At 42.2% G+C, this 20,137-nt stretch overlaps 7 protein-coding genes across 7 annotated transcripts; 4 read left to right on the forward strand and 3 right to left on the reverse strand.

The window, feature by feature from the left end:
- Positions 1 to 434: 434 nt before the first annotated feature.
- BCR41DRAFT_399450 (pre-mRNA-processing-splicing factor 8) lies at positions 435 to 8,007 on the forward strand (the record flags this gene model as incomplete). Its single annotated transcript, XM_022029066.1, has 6 exons — positions 435 to 578; positions 674 to 2,386; positions 2,496 to 2,836; positions 2,942 to 6,182; positions 6,294 to 6,531; positions 6,635 to 8,007. 6 exons carry the CDS (start codon positions 435 to 437, stop codon positions 8,005 to 8,007), a joined length of 7,050 nt encoding a protein of 2,349 aa, XP_021878238.1.
- Position 8,008: 1 nt separating this feature from the next.
- On the reverse strand, positions 8,009 to 9,217 carry BCR41DRAFT_359777 (alpha subunit of riboflavin synthase). The gene is made up of 3 exons (XM_022025254.1): positions 8,966 to 9,217; positions 8,755 to 8,838; positions 8,009 to 8,676 (listed from the first exon to the last, which is right to left on the reverse strand). Exons 1-3 carry the CDS (start codon positions 9,117 to 9,119, stop codon positions 8,201 to 8,203), a joined length of 714 nt encoding a protein of 237 aa, XP_021878239.1. The 5' UTR covers positions 9,120 to 9,217; the 3' UTR covers positions 8,009 to 8,200.
- Positions 9,218 to 9,584: 367 nt separating this feature from the next.
- Positions 9,585 to 10,942, forward strand: BCR41DRAFT_388734 (supernatant protein factor C-terminal domain-containing protein). Its single transcript, XM_022028035.1, has 4 exons — positions 9,585 to 9,934; positions 10,086 to 10,266; positions 10,366 to 10,476; positions 10,659 to 10,942. The coding sequence occupies exons 1-4, from the start codon at positions 9,752 to 9,754 to the stop codon at positions 10,781 to 10,783; spliced, it is 600 nt and encodes a 199-aa protein (XP_021878240.1). The 5' UTR covers positions 9,585 to 9,751; the 3' UTR covers positions 10,784 to 10,942.
- Positions 10,943 to 11,024: 82 nt separating this feature from the next.
- On the forward strand, positions 11,025 to 13,172 carry BCR41DRAFT_359779 (Argonaute siRNA chaperone complex subunit Arb1-domain-containing protein). The gene is made up of 4 exons (XM_022025255.1): positions 11,025 to 11,152; positions 11,273 to 11,385; positions 11,509 to 11,695; positions 11,823 to 13,172. The coding sequence occupies exons 1-4, from the start codon at positions 11,133 to 11,135 to the stop codon at positions 13,066 to 13,068; spliced, it is 1,566 nt and encodes a 521-aa protein (XP_021878241.1). The 5' UTR covers positions 11,025 to 11,132; the 3' UTR covers positions 13,069 to 13,172.
- On the reverse strand, positions 13,167 to 15,532 carry BCR41DRAFT_359781 (hypothetical protein). The gene has a single exon (XM_022025256.1). It carries the CDS (start codon positions 15,509 to 15,511, stop codon positions 13,259 to 13,261), a length of 2,253 nt encoding a protein of 750 aa, XP_021878242.1. The 5' UTR covers positions 15,512 to 15,532; the 3' UTR covers positions 13,167 to 13,258.
- Positions 15,533 to 15,703: 171 nt separating this feature from the next.
- Positions 15,704 to 17,472, forward strand: BCR41DRAFT_310479 (cyclin-like protein; the record flags this gene model as incomplete). The annotated part of the gene is made up of 6 exons (XM_022020992.1): positions 15,704 to 15,956; positions 16,137 to 16,267; positions 16,419 to 16,492; positions 16,667 to 16,856; positions 16,972 to 17,135; positions 17,304 to 17,472. The coding sequence occupies 6 exons, from the start codon at positions 15,704 to 15,706 to the stop codon at positions 17,470 to 17,472; spliced, it is 981 nt and encodes a 326-aa protein (XP_021878243.1).
- A 471-nt stretch (positions 17,473 to 17,943) lies between these two features.
- Positions 17,944 to 18,862, reverse strand: BCR41DRAFT_285435 (Isoprenylcysteine carboxyl methyltransferase family-domain-containing protein; the record flags this gene model as incomplete). The annotated part of the gene is made up of 3 exons (XM_022020272.1): positions 17,944 to 18,157; positions 18,386 to 18,635; positions 18,778 to 18,862. Coding segments are annotated over 3 exons (549 nt in total), but the record flags the coding sequence as incomplete, so codon positions are not given.
- Positions 18,863 to 20,137: the final 1,275 nt, after the last annotated feature.

Genomic DNA, 20,137 nt, shown 5'->3' on the forward strand with positions numbered 1-20,137 from the left:
GGAGCAAGTCACATGATATGCCACGTGATCAGCTGCGCTAGCGTATTTTGAGCGTACTTGGACACATTCTGCGTCTTCGCTTTTGCCCACTTCACGCACTTTCAATCTCATCTCTTTTTTTTACAAGATCGAGGAGAACACGAGTGGACATAGAGTTTGTCGTTCTCTTCCTTTTGTTGGCTTATATCCTCTATTGACACAGGTGAGTGTTCTTATCCACACACGCACTGCCTGATTGCCTGATTGGCTTGATCATAGTCATCGACCACGCCATTCACTATTTTCGATTCATACATGCTGCATATACTTTAACCAGGCTCATTTGCACATGCGTACACTATCCGTCTAATTAACTTTGCCCCGATGTCATTTAGGCACCAACAAACAGCTCAAGCACACAAATCTTTACACTTTAACTTCGATCACCTCCTGTTATGGCGGCACATCCATATCATGGCCAGGCATATGGCAATCCATATGGTCAGATGGATGCCTATGGCAATGTCCCCACCCCACAGGAGTTGAACCAAGAGAAACTGGAAGAGAAGGCTAGGAAATGGCAGCAATTGCAAGCCAAGGTAAGCACCAGTTGTTTGTTTTTATTTTGACATTAAAAGATACTATTGTCTTGCATTTAATAATTCCTCACTTCTTTTTCTTTTCCTCTTTGTAGCGCTATGGCGAGAAGCGCAAGTTTGGATTCGTTGCGCATGAAAAGTCTGACATGCCTCCAGAACATATCCGCAAGATCATCAAAGACCATGGTGATATGTCATCTAAAAAATTCAGACATGATAAACGTATCTACCTTGGTGCATTAAAATATGTTCCCCATTCAGTATTAAAGCTGTTGGAGAATATGCCCATGCCTTGGGAGCAGGTTCGGGAAGTGCCTGTTCTCTACCATATCACAGGAGCCATTTCATTTGTTAATGAGATCCCACGGGTCATTGAACCTGTTTATATAGCACAGTGGGGAAGCATGTGGATCATGATGAGACGTGAAAAGAGAGATCGCCGACACTTCAAGCGTATGCGTTTCCCACCTATGGACGACGAAGAAATGCCTCTGGACTACGGTGACAACATTTTGGATGTGGAACCACTCGAAGCCATCCAGATGGAACTTGATGAGGATGAAGACAAGGCCATCTATGACTGGTTTTATGATCACAAGCCCTTACTCGACACAAAGCATGTCAACGGGCCATCATACAGAACTTGGCACCTTGATTTGAGCCAAATGTCAAACCTGTACAGAATCGCCAAACAGTTGATGTCAGATCTCACAGACAAGAACTACTTTTATTTATTTGACAAGCCCAGTTTTTTCACAGCTAAAGCCCTTAATGTCGCTATCCCAGGAGGACCTAAGTTCGAGCCCTTATATCGTGATGTTGACCCTGCTGATGAGGATTGGAACGAATTCAACGATATTAACAAAATCATCATTCGTCAACCCATCCGAACTGAGTACAAGGTCGCTTTCCCATATGTTTACAACTCTCTTCCTCGCTCGGTACATGTTGGATGGTATCATCATCCTACGGTTGTATACATCCCAGCTGAAGATCCTGACCTTCCCGCATTCTATTACGATCCCATCATCAACCCCATCACCACACGCAGTACCAAAGCACCGAACCAAGATATGTCTTTAGAAGACGCATTGTTTGGCGACAAAGACGAAGATGATGATGAGGATTTCAAGCTTCCAGATGAGGTGGAGTCTTTTCTGGAAGAGGAGGATCTTTTTACTGACAATACTGCCAACGGTATCAGTCTCTACTGGGCACCGCACCCTTTCAATAAACGCAGCGGACGCATGCGACGTGCTCAGGACATTCCATTGGTTCAGAGCTGGTATTTGGAGCACTGCCCAAGTGATCATCCTGTTAAAGTTCGAGTTTCTTACCAAAAACTACTCAAAAACTATGTCCTCAATGCTCTTCACCATCGTCGGCCCAAGCCTCTCAGCAAGAAGTATCTTTTCCGTCAACTCAAAGCAACTAAATTCTTTCAGTCAACAGAGTTAGATTGGGTTGAAGTGGGTCTGCAGGTCTGCCGACAGGGATACAACATGCTGAACCTATTAATTCACCGCAAGAATTTGAATTACCTACATCTGGATTATAACTTCAACCTTAAACCCGTCAAGACCTTAACGACTAAGGAGCGTAAAAAGTCACGTTTCGGAAATGCCATGCATTTGTGCCGTGAAATCTTGCGCTTGACCAAGCTCATTGTCGACTCACATGTCCAATACCGTCTTGGAAACGTGGATGCATTCCAGCTGGCTGATGGTCTACAGTATATTTTCGCACACGTTGGTCAGTTGACAGGAATGTACAGATATAAGTACCGATTGATGAGACAGATCCGTGCAGTAAGTGCTACTCCCTATATTTTGTGCTTTATAGCTTTATGGTGTCTGGCATGGACTAGGTATTCGAAAAAATATGCAGTCACTTACTGATTTCTTTTGGTATTTATAGTGCAAAGATTTGAAGCACGTCATCTACTATCGTTTCAACACAGGACCCGTCGGAAAAGGACCAGGATGTGGATTTTGGGCACCAGGCTGGAGGGTTTGGTTATTTTTCTTACGTGGTATTGTCCCATTGTTGGAGCGATGGCTCGGAAATCTCCTTGCAAGACATTTCGAGGGTCGTCACTCCAAGGGTATTGCCAAGACTGTGACCAAACAGCGAGTGGAATCACATTATGATCTTGAACTTCGTGCTGCTGTCTTGGCCGATATTGTCGATATGATGCCTGAAAACATCAAAGCTAACAAGTCCAAGACTATCCTTCAGCATTTGAGTGAGGCTTGGAGGTATGGCCCTTATGAGAAGTACTTTGATAAAATACGAATGTACAATCTATTTGAATGAATGTATTGACTTTTTTTTTTTTTTTTTTTTTTTTTTGCATTGTATAGATGCTGGAAGGCAAATATTCCATGGAAGGTTCCAATGATGCCTGCACCAGTTGAGAACATGATTTTGCGCTATGTTAAGAATAAAGCTGACTGGTGGACAAACGTTGCACATTACAATCGAGAACGTATTCGACGCGGAGCAACCGTTGACAAGACTGTCACTAAGAAGAACCTGGGTCGTCTTACTCGTCTCTGGCTCAAAGCCGAACAGGAACGCCAACACAACTATCTTAAGGATGGCCCTTATATCACCGCGGAGGAAGCTGTCGCTATTTACACGTCAACTGTACATTGGCTAGAAAGCAGGAAGTTTTCACCTATCCCATTCCCTCCCTTGAGCTACAAGCATGATACCAAACTTTTGATCTTGGCATTAGAGCGATTGAAGGAGGCCTATAGCGTCAAAGGTCGTCTCAACCAGTCACAACGTGAGGAACTTGGTCTTGTTGAACAAGCTTATGACAATCCTCACGAGGCTCTTAGTCGTATAAAGCGCCTATTACTTACTCAACGTGCATTCAAGGAAGTCGGCATCGAGTTCATGGATCTCTACAGCCATTTGATTCCCGTATACGATGTTGAGCCCTTAGAAAAGATTACAGACGCCTACTTGGATCAGTATCTGTGGTATGAGGCAGACAAACGCCATCTCTTCCCTGCATGGATCAAGCCTGCAGACACAGAACCAGCGCCTTTGCTTGTTTATAAGTGGTGTCAGGGCATCAACAATCTCACTGATGTTTGGGAAACTTCAGAGGGTGAATGTGTTGTCATGATGGAGACCAAATTCTCGAAGCTTGCCGAGAAAGTAGATCTCACACTTCTAAATCGTCTGCTCCGTCTGATCCTCGACCATAATATTGCCGATTACATGACTGCCAAGAATAACATTTCCCTGAATTACAAAGATATGAATCATGTTAACGCATATGGTCTTATTCGTGGTCTCCAATTTTCCAGCTTTATCTACCAGTACTATGGCTTGATCTTGGATCTTTTGGTCCTCGGTCTCCAGCGCGCAAGTGAAATGGCTGGGCCTCCTCAGATGCCTAACGACTTTTTGCAGTATCGCGATGTTGCTACGGAGGTGCGCCACCCCATTCGTCTTTACTCTCGCTACATTGATCGTTTCCATATGGTTCTACGCTTCACTGCTGATGAAGCAAGGGATTTGATCCAGAGATATCTCACCGAGCATCCAGACCCTAACAACGAAAATGTGGTTGGTTATCGTAACAAGAAGTGCTGGCCCCGTGATTGCAGAATGCGTTTGATGAAACATGACGTCAATCTGGGCCGTGCTGTTTTCTGGGACATGAAGAATCGTCTTCCTCGTAGTTTGACGACTATTGAATGGGATGACACATATGTCTCAGTATATAGCAAGGATAACCCAAACTTGCTCTTCGCCATGTGTGGATTTGAAGTCCGTATCCTTCCCAAGATTCGTAACCAGGACGAACAGTTCTCGATGAAGGATGGTGTCTGGAACTTGATCAACGAGCAGACAAAGGAACGAACTGCACAAGCCTTCTTGCGTGTCGATGAGGAGGGTATTCAGCGATTCCACAACCGCATTCGTCAAATTTTGATGGCTTCTGGCTCTACAACCTTTTCCAAGATCATCAACAAATGGAACTCATGTTTGATTGGCTTGATGACATATTATCGTGAAGCAGTCGTGCATACGCGTGAACTGCTAGATCTTTTGGTCAAATGCGAGAACAAGATTCAAACTCGTGTCAAGATCGGACTTAACTCAAAGATGCCCTCAAGATTCCCCCCCACTGTCTTCTTCACTCCAAAGGAATTAGGCGGTCTAGGAATGTTGTCGATGGGCCACGTCTTGATTCCCCAGTCGGATCTGAGATGGTCCAAACAGACAGATGCTGGCATCACCCACTTCCGTAGTGGTATGTCGCACGAGCAGGATCAATTGATTCCCAACCTGTTCCGTTACTTGCAACCATGGGAGTCCGAGTTCATTGATTCCCAGCGTGTCTGGTCCGAATATGCATTGAAGCGTCAGGAGGCCAACAACCAAAATCGTCGTCTAACTCTGGAGGATCTTGAGGATTCTTGGGACCGAGGAATCCCCCGTATCAACAGTTTGTTCCAGAAGGATCGCCACACACTTGCTTATGACAAGGGATGGCGTGTCCGCTCGGAGTTTAAACAGTACCAAATTCTCAAGGTCAATCCCTTCGCCTGGACCTCACAGCGCCACGATGGAAAGCTTTGGCAGCTCAACAACTACAGAACTGACATGATTCAGGCTCTTGGAGGGGTGGAAGGTATTCTTGAGCACACCCTGTTCAAGGGCACCTACTTCCCAACCTGGGAGGGTCTTTTCTGGGAGAAGGCATCGGGATTCGAGGAGAGTATGAAGTACAAGAAGTTGACCAATGCTCAGCGATCTGGTTTGAACCAAATTCCTAACCGTCGCTTCACGCTCTGGTGGTCACCCACTATCAATCGTGCCAACGTCTATGTCGGTTTCCAAGTACAGTTGGATCTAACAGGTATTTTCATGCACGGCAAGATCCCCACGCTCAAGATTTCGTTGATTCAGATCTTCCGTGCACATTTGTGGCAAAAGATTCACGAGTCGCTCACTATGGATATGTGTCAAGTGCTGGATCAAGAACTGGAGGCATTGCAGATTGAAACTGTGCAGAAGGAAACGATCCATCCTCGCAAGTCTTACAAGATGAACAGCTCATGTGCGGATATTCTGCTATTTGGCTCATACAAGTGGAAGGTCTCGCGTCCTTCGTTGCTGACTGATTCAAGAGATAACACGGATGGAACAACGACACAAAAGTTCTGGATTGATATTCAACTCCGTTGGGGCGACTTTGACTCACACGATATTGAGCGTTACACGCGTGCCAAGTTCCTGGACTACACTACTGATAACATGTCGATCTACCCCTCTCCTACGGGCGTGATGATTGGCGTCGACCTGGCTTATTCATTGTATAGCGCTTATGGTAATTGGTTCCCTGGTCTCAAGATCCTGATGCAACAGGCTATGGCTAAGATTATCAAGGCCAACCCTGCATTGTATGTCTTGCGTGAGCGAATTCGTAAGGGTTTGCAACTGTACTCTTCAGAACCCACAGAACCATATTTGTCCTCGCAAAACTATGGTGAACTTTTCAGCAATCAGATCATCTGGTTTGTCGATGATACGAATGTGTACCGTGTTACTATTCACAAGACTTTCGAGGGTAACTTGGTAAGTGACTTGGTGTCGTAGTTGTCTTAATTATTCCTGTATTTTATAATGAAAAATAATATACTAATCCTACTATGCGTTCCTCCCACTTTTCCTCCTTTACAACAATAGACCACAAAACCCATCAACGGTGCCATCTTTATTTTCAATCCAAGAACTGGACAACTTTTCCTCAAGATTATTCACACATCAGTTTGGGCGGGTCAGAAGCGTCTCGGACAGTTGGCTAAGTGGAAGACGGCTGAAGAAGTTGCTGCTTTGATTCGTTCGCTCCCAGTTGAAGAGCAGCCTAAGCAACTGATTGTTACCCGCAAGGGAATGTTGGATCCTCTTGAAGTTCACTGTCTTGGTAAGTTCTATATTTCTCTTAGTATTTCATATAGAGAATGCGTTCATCTCCATTGGCACTTGAAAGATCTTTAATTAACGTCTCTCTTCATTTTGTCAATTAGATTTCCCCAACATTGTTATCAAGGGTTCCGAGTTGCAACTACCCTTCCAAGCCTGTCTGAAGGTTGAGAAGTTCGGAGACTTGATTTTAAGAGCAACGGAGCCTCAGATGTGTCTGTTTGGCCTCTATGACGACTGGTTGAAGTCTATTTCGTCATACACTGCGTTCTCTCGTCTCATCTTGATATTGCGTGCGCTTCATGTCAACAACGACAAGGCCAAGATGATTCTTCGTCCCGACAAGACTACTATCACGGAGCCTCATCATGTCTGGCCTTCGCTAACAGATGAAGAATGGCTCTCAGTTGAAACGTCATTGAAGGACTTGATTCTCGGTGATTATGGAAAGAAGAACAACGTCAATGTGGCATCGTTGACGCAATCCGAAATTCGTGATATTATCTTGGGTATGGAAATCTCTGCGCCTTCCCTTCAGCGTCAACAGATTGCTGAGATTGAGAAACAGGCCAAGGAGCCTTCACAATTGACGGCGGTTACGACCAAGACTCAAAACATCCATGGAGACGAAATGATTGTTACGACCACCGCACCTTATGAGACTCAAACGTTTTCGTCCAAGACTGAGTGGCGTATTCGTGCCATTTCATCGACCAACCTGCATCTCCGTACTAATCACATTTATGTATCAACGGATGACATTAAGGAAGCTGGATATACATACGTTTTGCCCAAGAATATCCTCAAGCGGTTTATTACTATTTCGGATCTTCGCACACAGATTTCAGGGTACATGTATGGTGTGTCGCCTCCCGACAATGCTCAAGTAAAGGAAATCCGTGCGATCGTAATGGTTCCTCAGTGGGGAACACACCAGACAGTTCATCTTCCTCATATGCTCCCTAATCACGAGTACTTGAACGATTTCGAGCCTTTGGGATGGATCCACACACAACCAAATGAACTTGCCCAGCTGTCACCTCAGGATGTGACAACACATGCCAAGATCATGGCCGATAATAAATCATGGGATGGAGAAAAGACTATAATTATTACCTGCTCGTTCACACCAGGTTCTTGTTCACTGACAGCCTACAAGTTGACTCCATCCGGATTTGAATGGGGCAGGAACAACAAGGACACAGGCAATAACCCACAGGGATACCTCCCTTCGCATTACGAGAAGGTTCAGATGTTGCTATCCGATCGTTTCTTAGGATTTTTCATGGTACCGGCCTCAGGAGTGTGGAATTATTCATTCATGGGTGCACAACATACACCTGACATGAAATACCGTCTTGTGTTGGACACGCCTAAGGAGTTCTATCACGAATTGCATCGTCCCACACACTTTTTGAACTTTGCTAGGATGGAGGACAGCATTGTGGAAGTCGAGCGCGAAGATGTTTTTGAGTAGTACTTAGTATCTATTTTGTTTATTTTCTTGTCGTAAAAAATATGTTTCATTACAACTTTGTGCAATAAAAAAAATATTCGTTTAATCAAAATGGCTCCTTCCTCTCTTTTAAGCAATTGATGGTGCGATGCGATGCTTCTGTACATGTACAATAATTGATTTAATATTAAGTGACATCTGCTTTGCTCCATGATTAGTTCGCGGAAGCGCGCTTTGCGAGGACACGATCTATAATCTTGGCGACAAGGCTCTCACCCTCCTCACCGTTGAGATATCTCTTGACCATGGAATCGACAGCTTTAGAGGCATACTTGCCCATCATATCAACTTCGATATTCACCTGGTCGCCCAGGGCCTTGTGAGGCATGACCACACGGGTCTGAGTGTAAGCGATCATCATAATGGAGAAGGTCCTCTTGACATCATCGACATCAATGACTGTGAGGGAAGTGCCATCAAGACAAATGAAACCCTTGGGGACAATATAGTTCATAAGTTCTTGGTATTCCTCTGGGACTTGGAAGACAAATGTGATGGCATTGCCGTCATCCACACGGGAGACGATCGAAACTGTGGTGTCGACGTGGCCCTGGACCATGTGTCCGCCAAACCGAGTGTGTGCATTCATGGCACGCTCCAAGTTGACAGCATCCCCAATCTTGAGCGAACCTTTTTAATAAATTATAAAATAAGGAGTTTGAGTATGTTATTATTACTATTTTGCCCTACGGTTCTAAAAGTACCTACCCAGGTTGGTCTTGCGAAGAGTCTCGGGTGCTACACCAACCTTGAATGACGACTCGTTGAATTCAGTCACAGTTAAACAGGTGCCTGAGGAAGGGGGAAATAGATCAGTAGATCGGTCAGTAAAGGATATTTTTAATCCGTATTATACTCCACATTCTTTTCTTATTACTATCATTCGATTGAATCAGAGGTGGGAGAAGAAGGAACTAACCATTGACAGCAATGCTGTCACCGAGGTGGCAGTCGCCCAAGATCTCGGCAGCCTCACCAATTGTGATGCTGAATCCCTTTCCACCTGATTCTGAAAAGTCGAGGGGTGCAACATCGATGACCTTGCCAAGGTGCTCAACAATGCCAGTGAACATGATGCAACTAGCTCTTTATTTTTATTGAAAGTAGAGGAATTAGTCGGATGAGAAAGCAAGGGGAAAGAAGTGAAATGAAAAGAGAAAAAAGAGGAAAGATCACTTCTAAATTTTTGTGAAATATGCGCAGCGCGCACAAAATTGTTTTTATTGAATTGCCTATTAAAGTTATGCGTAGGCCGTAATGGCGCCCTCCTTTCTCTTGACTCGCATATATATATACTTTTTCGTTCTTCGAACGCAGAAAACTAATCACAAAGGGTGGAAAAGGGACGGAGAGATGATAATGATGGAGAAAATGGACGATAAAGGCCCCAATTTCAAGTCTAGTCCCATGTCTATCTTACATGCTTACATGCTCTTCTGCCATCAATTCACGCGCTCGATAAGATCTAGGTGCACGTGATCACGACATGCCTGTCATTCTTTACCACGTCACATTGGGGACAAAGAGAGAGGGGAGAACCTGATCATCATCATTCCCAAGAAAGCAAGCATCCGACAATTCTAGGACGCCTTTTGACGATAGCCAATCCTTACCCTGGCTCATCCATTTCTTTCTTGAAAATCTATTTTTTTCTTCTTTCTTACGGACACTCAATATCCTCTCTCGTCAAACCCATCTTTGCAAGATGCTCCACAAGCTTACTCTTCTTGCCGTTGCTGTCTTGGTCACGCTCCAGTCAGTGGCAGCCTTCAACGTCGTTGTACCTGCTGGAGAGCGCCGATGCTTTTTCGAAAACCTTGAGAAGGGTGATACCTTCCATGTATCTTTCCAAGTTGGGGAGGGCGGCCATCTCGACATTGACTTTTTTGTAAGAGGCACAAATAAAAAGAAAAGACTCGGCAATGAAACAAAAAGCAAAGGAAGATTAGGCGATTTTAGAATGCTTTACAGGCTTTCTCCCAAAGTTCAAAACAAAGAATGATTCTAATCTAACTATGATTACATTAACGCGTGATTAGATGACTAATCCAAATGAAATCCTTGTCGAGGATGCCAAGAAGACTGCATCAGACACGTTCAACTTTGAGGCAAAGATCAGTGGCAAGCATGAGTACTGCTTCAGCAACGCTTTTTCAACTGTAACTGAGAAGACTGTTGGATTCAATGCTTTGGTCTTTAAGCCATACAGGGAGGATGCCAGTATGTGGTTTTTTTTTATATGCTGTTCAATTGAGCTACCACACTATGAAAAGAACGAATGTGTATAACTGACGAGATACCTCATTATCTATTCAACAGCAAACAAGACTGACCCACTTGAGCAAGAGATCCGTGAATTGGCTGCTGGGATCCAAGAGATCAAAAATGAACAGGAGTATACTTTGGCTCGTGAGAGAACACACCGTAACAGTACGTAGCAATCCATTTTTGGCTCATAATTTTTTTTTTTTTTTTTTTTTTTTTTTCATTTACTTTTACTTGAGGACTATTTGCAAAGACATGGTGGCTAGAAAGAGACTCTTTTAGGTGACGATCACCCGCTAATTTCCATGAAAACGATTTCATGATCTCTATTCAAAATGGTCTATTAGCTGCTGAAAGCACAAACTCGCGCGTGGTGTGGTGGTCCTTGTTCCAGTCCGCTATCCTTTTCCTTGTTTGCGTCTTCCAGATTACGTATCTTAAGCGTTTCTTTGAGGTCAAGCGTGTTGTTTAAAATAATACAACCTCATTACACCCTGGTTTTTACTTTTTTAATTGGGGCTATTTTATTTTACTATACTTTTTTCTTTGCTTGACATGGCATTGACAATTAACTGTCGTTTGCTGCGGCACACCGTATCATCTTTGAAATAAAAAATTGTGTCTACTATTTATGTCTTGGCCATGTGCTGTGTTCACAATAAAGCGCGTCTATTAAAAAATTGGCTTTTGTTTTATTTTATTTTCCTTTTTCTGCTTCTTTGTTCTTTGTTTCTGTTTTCACAAAATAAAAACCATTTAACACTATACAAACGTCTTGTGCATGTCAAACATTCAACCATACTTGTAGTTTCGACAGCACCATGGATAAATTGACCGAGGAGTAATTTCAAAACGAAATTAGATCGTTCATTTGATTACATTCTCTTCATGGGTTTGGTTAATGCCTCGATCTAATTTCTATCTTTTTTTTTTTTTTTTTTTTTTTTTTTTTTTTGAAAAGACAAGCCCGAGAAACTATTTCTCGAATGTTTGACGAAATGGGCAGGACTTTGAATGCTGTAGGGGATTATTCCGAGAGTGAATACGAGACAGACGAGGATGAGATTCCTGAAGGTTAGTACCAAAATAAAATAAAGAAATCTGTGATAAAACAATACATGGACTTTTTAATTCAAAAGGATTTGTTCCATGTGATACTAAAGAATTTTCTTTGTTCTCTTTAATGCATTTTTCAAGCTAGCTCAAGCTCGCGCCCAGTAGCAACTCAACCTGTAGAGACTACTCAAACACCAGAGGATGGTGATGCACCCGTAAAGAAAAAGAAGAAAAAGAGAAAAAAAAAGGCGGCCAACAAGCCTGATTTGGAAGACCTTCTCAACAATGTCAATCTTGAGGAACTTGAGAAAGAGGACCCTTATGACATGTAAGCACTAGTGTGATATTTTCTTTTTTCTTATTGTTTCTTTCCATTACCTGTTGCGTTATACCTGCCAACACATCAAGAAAACCTGGAGAATAAGACTATGGCATTCACATTTGTTCAATGATAGCTCTAAATCTGTAGCTGAGAGGATGGAACTAGCCGTAACACGTTTTCGTAAAAACCGCAAGTTTAACCCTGAACGAGCACAGATCTTATCTACTTATCTTGACTACGGTGGTATTCGGACTGGTCCCAAGATGTTCCAAGGAGGTGGGGCTTCTAACACACCCGGTGTCACAGACAATGATACCAATCCGGGCGATCCTGATTATGAGGCCATGAATGCCGGTATCGATAGCGTGGATCTCCCCGAAGATGGACAAGTGATCGATTTCACCAACGTTGTAACCACGTTCCTTTCGGAACACTTCTTAAAAAACACAGGATGGATCGATATGACCTATCATAAAGACACCCCCCTAGTTATTGCGGCATTACTGAACTATCTCTTGCTTCGAAATGTACTTCCAGAGCATGAAGAAGATTTGCGAGCTGCATTGAAGGTTGCAGAGCAAGCCCAGGTTGAACTACCCCTCTGTAAACAGATCAACAATAGTATGCCTGGTCTCTATGACAAAGCATGCTCATTGCTGTATGGTGGCGAGTGGTATGGACACCTTGACCAGACATGGACATCCTACGAGACCAATGTCGAAAGTTTGGGGATGGATCGTGCGATGGCGGAGGCAATTGTCCAGTCATTGATTGGCCCTGACGCAGACCTGAAGAATCTTTCAATCATTTCCAGAGAGGATTTGGATCTAGAGATCATCCATATTGATTTCCCTGATGAGCCACAAGAGCCTGAGGAGAATAACTCTGATAAAGCAGATTTTTCCGATGAATTGGCTACAGAGGATGATCCCGAATTAGTGGCTATGGTCGATAGAATGTTGCTAGGCTCAAGTGCCCCTTCGTTCAACACATCCGAGTCAGGATTGGATCAAACCAATAGTAGTAGTAATCATCCAGCGAGTACAATACCGTCAGAATTTGGGCCTATACCATCCTCCAAGAACAAGCCCGTTATGCCTGTGCCCATGTTTGCGAATGTAACCTTTGCAGAATGGGATCGGTATCTACTACGTGAGGAGCAAAAACCACTGGACCAGCGGCGTAAGTTTCATGTGTACTTTGATCCGTCAACTGCAAGCAAGATGCTGCTTAGTATGAGAGTTGTAGGAATTGTGTACACGTTGTCGAATGGCATGTCCTACCTGGAGCAGGCAGCAATCTACCCTACATACTATCTGGAAGCAGAAGTAGATGAAACTCCAGACGATGCTTATGAAGAATGGTCGGACAATGAATAGCCCTGTACAGGTCAATCCGTCCAGTCTACGCATGACACCAAACAATAGAACACCAGCTACATGTAATGTAATCATTTGAAATAAAGCACTTGTTGGAATGATTGATGGATCTCTTCGCCATTGTTTATTGCCGTTAGTTCAACATGTTCTCCATTGGAAAAGTAGTCAGACACGTTGTTCCAGACACACCTCAAGCCTGATTTTGTTCTATCTCCTCGATCAGCCTATTAAGTTTCGGCACTAATGACTGAAATCTGAACTCCCGCATGATTCCCAGTACCCTTTCTGCTGATGCCCACAATTGATTATCCACACAGGCCTTGAGTAACACATAGTATGATTTCCATAGGATCTGGTCGCTATTGCAAGCAATCGAATCCCCTTGAAATTTTTTCAGCCATCTCTCGGCATTATCCATCAGTGAAAGCCTAGAATATCCAGAGATCATGATAAGATAAGCACCCGCAGACATGCCTTCCTCGGTAGTTGTTTGAGCAAGACGAGCCATATTTTCAGCCAGCTCAATATCATGGCCCTTGAAAGCACATTGCATCATAGCACCATATGTGTGGATAGAGGGCGCATGCCCCTCCTGTTGCATGGCCTCAAATGTTTCCTTGGCTCTATCCAGCATGCCGACATTAACGTATCCCGCTATCAATGCTGAATATGTTATGGCTGTTTTGGGGATTTTCCGGCTTGTCATGAGGTCTGCAACTTTCATGGCTGACCCCGCATCTCGTTGCGAAAACAACACATCTGTAACAATCGTATAAGTAGTGGCGTTGGGTGCAATCCCAGAATCTGTCATGTGGCTCATCACTTTATTCACTCCCACCTGATCCTGAACCGAAAGCAGCCCCTTGATCATAATATTATAAGTATCCAAAGTTGGTTTGACTTTCTTGCGCATAGTCATCTCATCAAACATGACCTTGGCTTTTTCAGGCAGATGGTTGCGGAGTAGACCGGTCAAAACAATGTTATACATAGTCGAGTCAGGCTTAATAAAGTAAGGCTGTTGCTGCATGCTCTCCCATAGTCCCATGGCGGAATCAGGATTCTTCGATCTGAAATATCCATTCATCACACTAGAAAAGCTATGTGCATCAGGTTTGATCTCTGGGTCCTTGAGGATCTGATTCCATAGCTCTAATGCGGCAGGAAATTCTTTTGGTATACGACACAATGCTGACAGAAGCGCGTTCATGACGGGCAGATCCAGATGCGCTGTTCCTGGCTGCTCCGAGATTCGAGTCCACATCTGTGTTGCTTCATTCAAACACCCTGCCTTAAGTAGACCGGACATCATGGCTGATGCCGTATACTTGTTGATCGGGAAGCCCAAGTCAAGGGTATGGTTCTGAAGAGCAAAGGCCTCATCGGGTCTATTGCTTTCGAATAAAGAACTCAGCAAGTGGGTAAAGCGTCTAGAATTGGGGGGACAGCTCTGAATCTGGAGGTCACGAAAGATAGATTTCACGCGTTCGATATCATTGCTCGTCAGTTGTAAGCCTCTTGTCCAATTAAGGAATTGTGATATATACTGCATCAGCCCATTGCTCTTGCAAGAGATCAAATCCTGAAGCCTAGCTTCATCCCCGTTCTTGAGATACATGGCCATTTGAAGCGCCAATGTCCTTTGAGATGTCGCCATATCCATAGGTTCCTCATAAATAATGTCAATCGCGCGTTGCGCCTCCTGAAACTTGTTCCGTTTGATATGAAGGTAGATAAAGTCGTTGTAGACGTCCGATGAATAGTGTATATCACGTTTATGCATCGCCATCATGACTTGATTCATTTTTCTAGCCGTATCATTTGTAATGGGTTTGCTCCGAAGCCATTGAAGGAGCCGTAGGAGATCAGTCTCGGTGACAATCCTCTTTTGATTGAGCTGCTCCTGGTATAAAGCCCAATAATCAATATTTGGATCCATCGAGGAAGCCCTTGGGAAAATATTGTGTTTTAATGGCGAACGTGATGGAGTCGATGCTGCTTTTCCAGTCCCCTTGGCTAGAATCTCCTCGATAATGCGAGGAGGGCCAGGGCCCCAGGATATCCGTGTGTCGTTACCACTATTGCTGTATGCAACTATGCCTGTGTCTACGGCTAGATGTGTATGATTCCATGAATTGCATGAACTACTTTGCTCTCCCTGTGTCTTATCGCTTACTATGCTGGGTACTGTGGTGTGCTTTGATAGACTGCTTGAATGTATAGTTCGTTGTTGACCGAGCTGTAGGCGTCGGATCCTAGATTTTACGGGCACATGGGCCAATAGTGTCTCTGTCTGCACCTGAAGTAGTAAAAGTCGGAGGCATTGAGCCGAGGATCCTGCCGTTGTGGTTGAATGTGTACATGTTGTAACAGATCTTGTTTGTGGAACCAGCGTGGATCGAGCAGTTTTTGCCACACATGACTGGAATCTTGTAGCACTCATTATTAAGTTAAAGGAGACGAGTGCGACAAAAGAATGAATTTCAGTTTCCAGCCCAAATGCCGAAGGGAGGGACACTACATCGTGGCTTGGCAACCCTTTTTTGCCACCACCTTTTTGTATGTGATGCGAAGCATTTAAAAATTATATCCAAGACCTGCTTTAATTTCAGACACAAGTAAAAGCACAGGAATCATGTCAACAGTAGTAGAAAATAAAGACACCAATGGAGCAGCTCCATTGACTACTACATCAGGATCATCATCGTCCGACCAGGCAGAAAATGCCAAAGCAGAAGGTCAACTGAAAGAAGTTCAACTGAAACAACTATATGAACAGTCAACACAATACAACCATTGGCGATATACACAGGCTGCGTTGGATAATTTGAGAAATAAAGTAAACCAGGAAGCTATCGCTTGTATTAAACAGAACATTGGAGAAGAACGTGAACAGGTACAACTTGTGTCTTTCTTATGGCTCTGATAAAGACGGGGAAAAGAAAGATCATGGCTCTCATACATGGATGTCTAACATGGATCCATATTACTATCTCTTTTTTTTTTTTTTTGTTTTAAAAAAAAAAAAAAAAAAAAAAAAAAAAAAAATGAGTAGAGGCTAGCACAAGGCCTCTCTGTCGACGGCTTGCCAAAAGACCTTAGTTTTCTAAAAGTAGAAGAAGAGCTGGCCCTCCTTGGGTTTTATGAACGCAAGATAGTACAGATATTTCAGCATTGGAAGCTCCCATCCCACACAACAGTAAGTGGGCAACTTTTTTTTTTTTTTTAAAAAAAAAAAAAAAAAAAAGGCAAACTATGACTTTTGATGTCGTGGAAATATTTTATTATTATTCCTATTCTTAAAGTTGGATTGGGAGCTTACAGAGATTGTTATATCATCTCATTGCTAGGCAACAGCTATCGTCTACATGAAGAGATTCTACCTTGAGAATACAGTCATGGATTATCATCCTAAAGATGTTATGTAAGGATCATTTTTTTTTCTTCGTCTTCTTTATTTTCAATTACACCTTTTTTTTTTTTTTTTTTTTTTTAACCAAAGATATGCATTGGCTGTTTTTTTTATTTTACTTAATTTAACTTGTCGATTCTTTTTTTTTTTTTTTTTTTTTTTTTCTTTTATCATTTCAATATGTAGGATGACATGCATGTTCTTAGCACGCAAGACAGAAAATGTTTTAATGAATATTGAGGATTTTACAAAAGCACTCAAAGCTTTGCCATCAGCCATCTTGAATTTGGAGTTTTTAGTCTGTAAGAACCTACGCTTCCATTTCACTGTGCACCACCCATATCGCCCATGCCTTGGTTTTTTTTACGATATGCAGGTAAAAATTTATTCTATTCTCACCTTTTTTTTTTTTTTTTTTTTTTTGCTTGTCCACCATTCTTAAAAAAAAAAAAAAACTTTCTTGAATTATATCTGTCATGAATAATATATAGGCTGTCACCGATAATATGGAGAGGCTACAGAGGGTATATGAGGCTGCTCTGAAGTTGATCGACACCTCCCTTCACACGGACCTCTGTTTCTTATACCAACCCTCACAGATTGCCCTTGCGGCCCTGCGGATAGCTTGTCAAGACGAATCCTATGATTTTGAAAGGTAATGGTTCAAAAAAAAAAAAAAAAAAAAAAAAAAAAAAAAGGACTACTATAGCTTACAATACATTGGACAGTTTTATAACTCTGTCTACCGACTTTTTATTATTATTATTATTATTCTCTTCTTTCATCATAGATACGCTACTTATAAATTCAAAGCAACGGAAAGTACAACGCAAAAGTATAATCAAACATTGCTACCGATATTAGAAAGCATTGAGAACGTCTTGAAAACAGATCCACGTTGTGTTGAAGTGGATAGATCTGTGGTACAAGAGATTGATAGAAGACTAAAAACATGCAAGGATCCTGCAAAGAACCCGGAAAGTTTGATGTAAGAAAAGGCATTGTTTGTGTAACTACTGAATATTCCAACCAACATAAAAACTAACATCGGAAAATTCATTTCATACTTTTCTTAAAAAAAAAAAAAAAAAAAAAAAAAGCTACGGTAAAAGAAAGAGAACTGAGGTGAATGGCGACGACGATGACGATGACGATGAGAAAGATGATGACAAGCCCGATAAGCGGCAAAAACTGGGAACTGATAGCTCACCTGAATAAAGGACCATGTTCTTTAGACCTTTCTGCCATCGTCGGTTTTAACATTTATACGTGTATGTATACTTTATGACCATGAACAACGTTATAGCTTGAAGAAATAGTTTATCGTACAAGTACAATTGAAAGATAGACCCATTAAAAATCTATATCTATTATGAAATGTGTGTATTCGTCCAGTCCTACTCTCAATCACCCTTTCCTGTATGAAATTCGCTCATCCAGGAGAACACGATTCTCTGTTACTTGATAAAAGGTAGGCCAGTCTTTGTCTTGGCCTTGTAGTCGCGATAATCTTGTCCAAAGAAGCGAATCAAAAGCTGTTCTTCTTGGAATATGCGATCTGAGAAGAAATAGTGCAATACTGCACCATATCCTACAAAGCAGATCGGATTCATCATCATAAGTTGGGATCCCAATGCCCAGTAGTAAAAGCCAAAATATGAAGGATGTCTCAGCAGACTATTTCATGTCATCGAAAGAAAAAAAATAAACCCAATAGTGTTAAGCTTTTGTTTGAACAAGGAAAAAAAAAAAAAAAAAAAAAAAAAAAAAAAAACTCCCTTCGAATTGGAAACCGCCAACCAACAATAGCTTTCAGGAAACAATTGATAATTATATTTGCACATGGTCATTAAAAGAACAATAACAAAAAAAAAAAAAAAAAAAAAAAAAAACACAACTTTTTACCTGTAGATACCATCAGTCACTAGGACATGGTGCTCTTCCTTATAAAACTCGACATAATGCGAGAAATTGGATTTGGCAGAAAACATGGCGAGGGTGCGAGCAGCTTGGCCTATAACGACAATAATTAGACCAACCTTGTTGAGCCAACCCCAGGTCTTGAGCTGAGGAAAGAAATAGAGTTCGATCAGAAACTCTGTAACGCCACCGATTGTTGCCATGGTGTATTCAGGACTGTGGTTCAAGAGAAATGCTTTAAAAAAGAAAAAAAAAGTGCACATTGATTTTAATGTGGGAAATATACTTTGTGTCGCATCGCCAGATTATGCTTCGCCATTCATTAAAAAATATACTACTATTTCATATCTGGGCTACTGTGAACAACTTTTACTTACAATCTAGAGTAAGCTTGGTAGGATTGAACAGAGCAATGGCAATGTATTCGAACGCATGAAAGATGGCGAGTGCAGCCAAAAAGAGCCAGAACTGTGGAATAGATGTCTCTACAAGAGATGCCAGGATCAAACTGGCACCAAAGAGTGTGCCCAAACCAAAGCCATAGACTGCAATGTTCTGAGGCGTGTTTTCACCATCGAAGAGGCGAATATCTGTAATGGATTCTGGTACTTGACTACGCAAGACCTTATGTGCTTGGTTTAAAGTTGTCGATGTAGAAGAGTTGGAGGAAAGTCCATGTGCGTTTCTGTTAGGTCGTATGGCAGTGAAGGAAGATGTAGACGATGAATCTGTGGAAGCAGGATGATCATGTCTAATGGGAGGTATAGTGGAGGTGTCCATAGTAAAAATAAAGTGGAAGGAAAGGTACTGGAATGGAAAGCAATCAAGTGATTGATGAAGAGAGAAAAGATCACAACGCGCACATCGTATAAATATCAAACAATAGCTTGGCAATAACCCCCCAATGATGTTTTTGGCAGCCACATGAATGAACGAAAAAAAAAAATTAATGTGATCCTTCTTGCACACTCCAACCCCATAGCACACTATTAAATACCATGACAGAAAGGAAAATCTTATGTATAAAAAGATTCAGTGCATTCGATGCTCTGTGCTCTGTTAGACTATTGATTACAATTCTCGTATATGATTGTTCAGCAATGTTATTTTTATTTTTATTCCCTAATATTATCGACAACCGGAACACAACATCATAGCCCAAGCCAACCTCCAGACCACAGGATGCAATACCACAATCGAGTGGCTGTCTAAAAGAATTTATCATGTCTTCATTCTCTTTGTTAATTTTATCTATAGCCGATGGACCGGTCCCTACTGTTTCGTTGCTTTGTTAGAACAGAATTTTCATAAAAGGGTGATAGTAAAGTTTGTCGTCTCGCAGTGAGAGGACCTTGTCAGATATTGCCAGAATTCTGGTGATGAACAAACCCGCATCGTATCCTTCCATCAGATTTTAGTCTCTTCGGGACATCCATTCTCATAAACCTTTCTCGGCTGTGCCACAACGCATTGATAAAATTACAGCACATGCACTTCTTGGCCAAAACAAAAGAAAAGGCGTTGGACAGAAATTTCCTTTTCAATTAATGACTTTCTCTCTATTCTGATTGAGTATAATTTTTCAGATCAATTATGAGAACGACAGCCAATCGAGCTTTCAATCAAATCCAACCAGCACTTCCCCGACACTATTCTGCATGGAGAATATTTGAATCGATGTATTGAGTAGCGATATGTCAGTCATAACTTACATCCTGATAGAATATGTAAAATACA

This window comes from Lobosporangium transversale (genome assembly GCF_002105155.1).
Source record: "Lobosporangium transversale strain NRRL 3116 chromosome Unknown BCR41scaffold_39, whole genome shotgun sequence".
In the NCBI taxonomy this organism is placed as follows: Eukaryota; Fungi; Mortierellomycota; class Mortierellomycetes; order Mortierellales; family Mortierellaceae; genus Lobosporangium; species Lobosporangium transversale.

Excerpts from the sequence above, each read along its gene's own strand:
- BCR41DRAFT_359777 (XM_022025254.1), bottom strand. The coding sequence starts at position 9,119 with ATGTTCACTGGCATTGTTGAGCACCTTGGCAAGGTCATCGATGTTGCA. Across the intron at positions 8,839-8,965 it reads TGACAGCATTGCTGTCAATG|GCACCTGTTTAACTGTGACT; the intron begins GTTAGTTCCTTC and ends CCCCTTCCTCAG. Across the intron at positions 8,677-8,754 it reads TCTTCGCAAGACCAACCTGG|GTTCGCTCAAGATTGGGGAT; the intron begins GTAGGTACTTTT and ends TTTATTAAAAAG.
- BCR41DRAFT_388734 (XM_022028035.1), top strand. The coding sequence starts at position 9,752 with ATGCTCCACAAGCTTACTCTTCTTGCCGTTGCTGTCTTGGTCACGCTC. Across the intron at positions 9,935-10,085 it reads ATCTCGACATTGACTTTTTT|ATGACTAATCCAAATGAAAT; the intron begins GTAAGAGGCACA and ends ACGCGTGATTAG. Across the intron at positions 10,477-10,658 it reads TGAGAGAACACACCGTAACA|CTGCTGAAAGCACAAACTCG; the intron begins GTACGTAGCAAT and ends ATGGTCTATTAG.
- BCR41DRAFT_359779 (XM_022025255.1), top strand. The coding sequence starts at position 11,133 with ATGGATAAATTGACCGAGGA. Across the intron at positions 11,153-11,272 it reads ATGGATAAATTGACCGAGGA|ACAAGCCCGAGAAACTATTT; the intron begins GTAATTTCAAAA and ends TTTTTTGAAAAG. Across the intron at positions 11,696-11,822 it reads AAAGAGGACCCTTATGACAT|CTCTAAATCTGTAGCTGAGA; the intron begins GTAAGCACTAGT and ends GTTCAATGATAG.
- BCR41DRAFT_359781 (XM_022025256.1), bottom strand. The coding sequence starts at position 15,511 with ATGAGTGCTACAAGATTCCAGTCATGTGTGGCAAAAACTGCTCGATCC.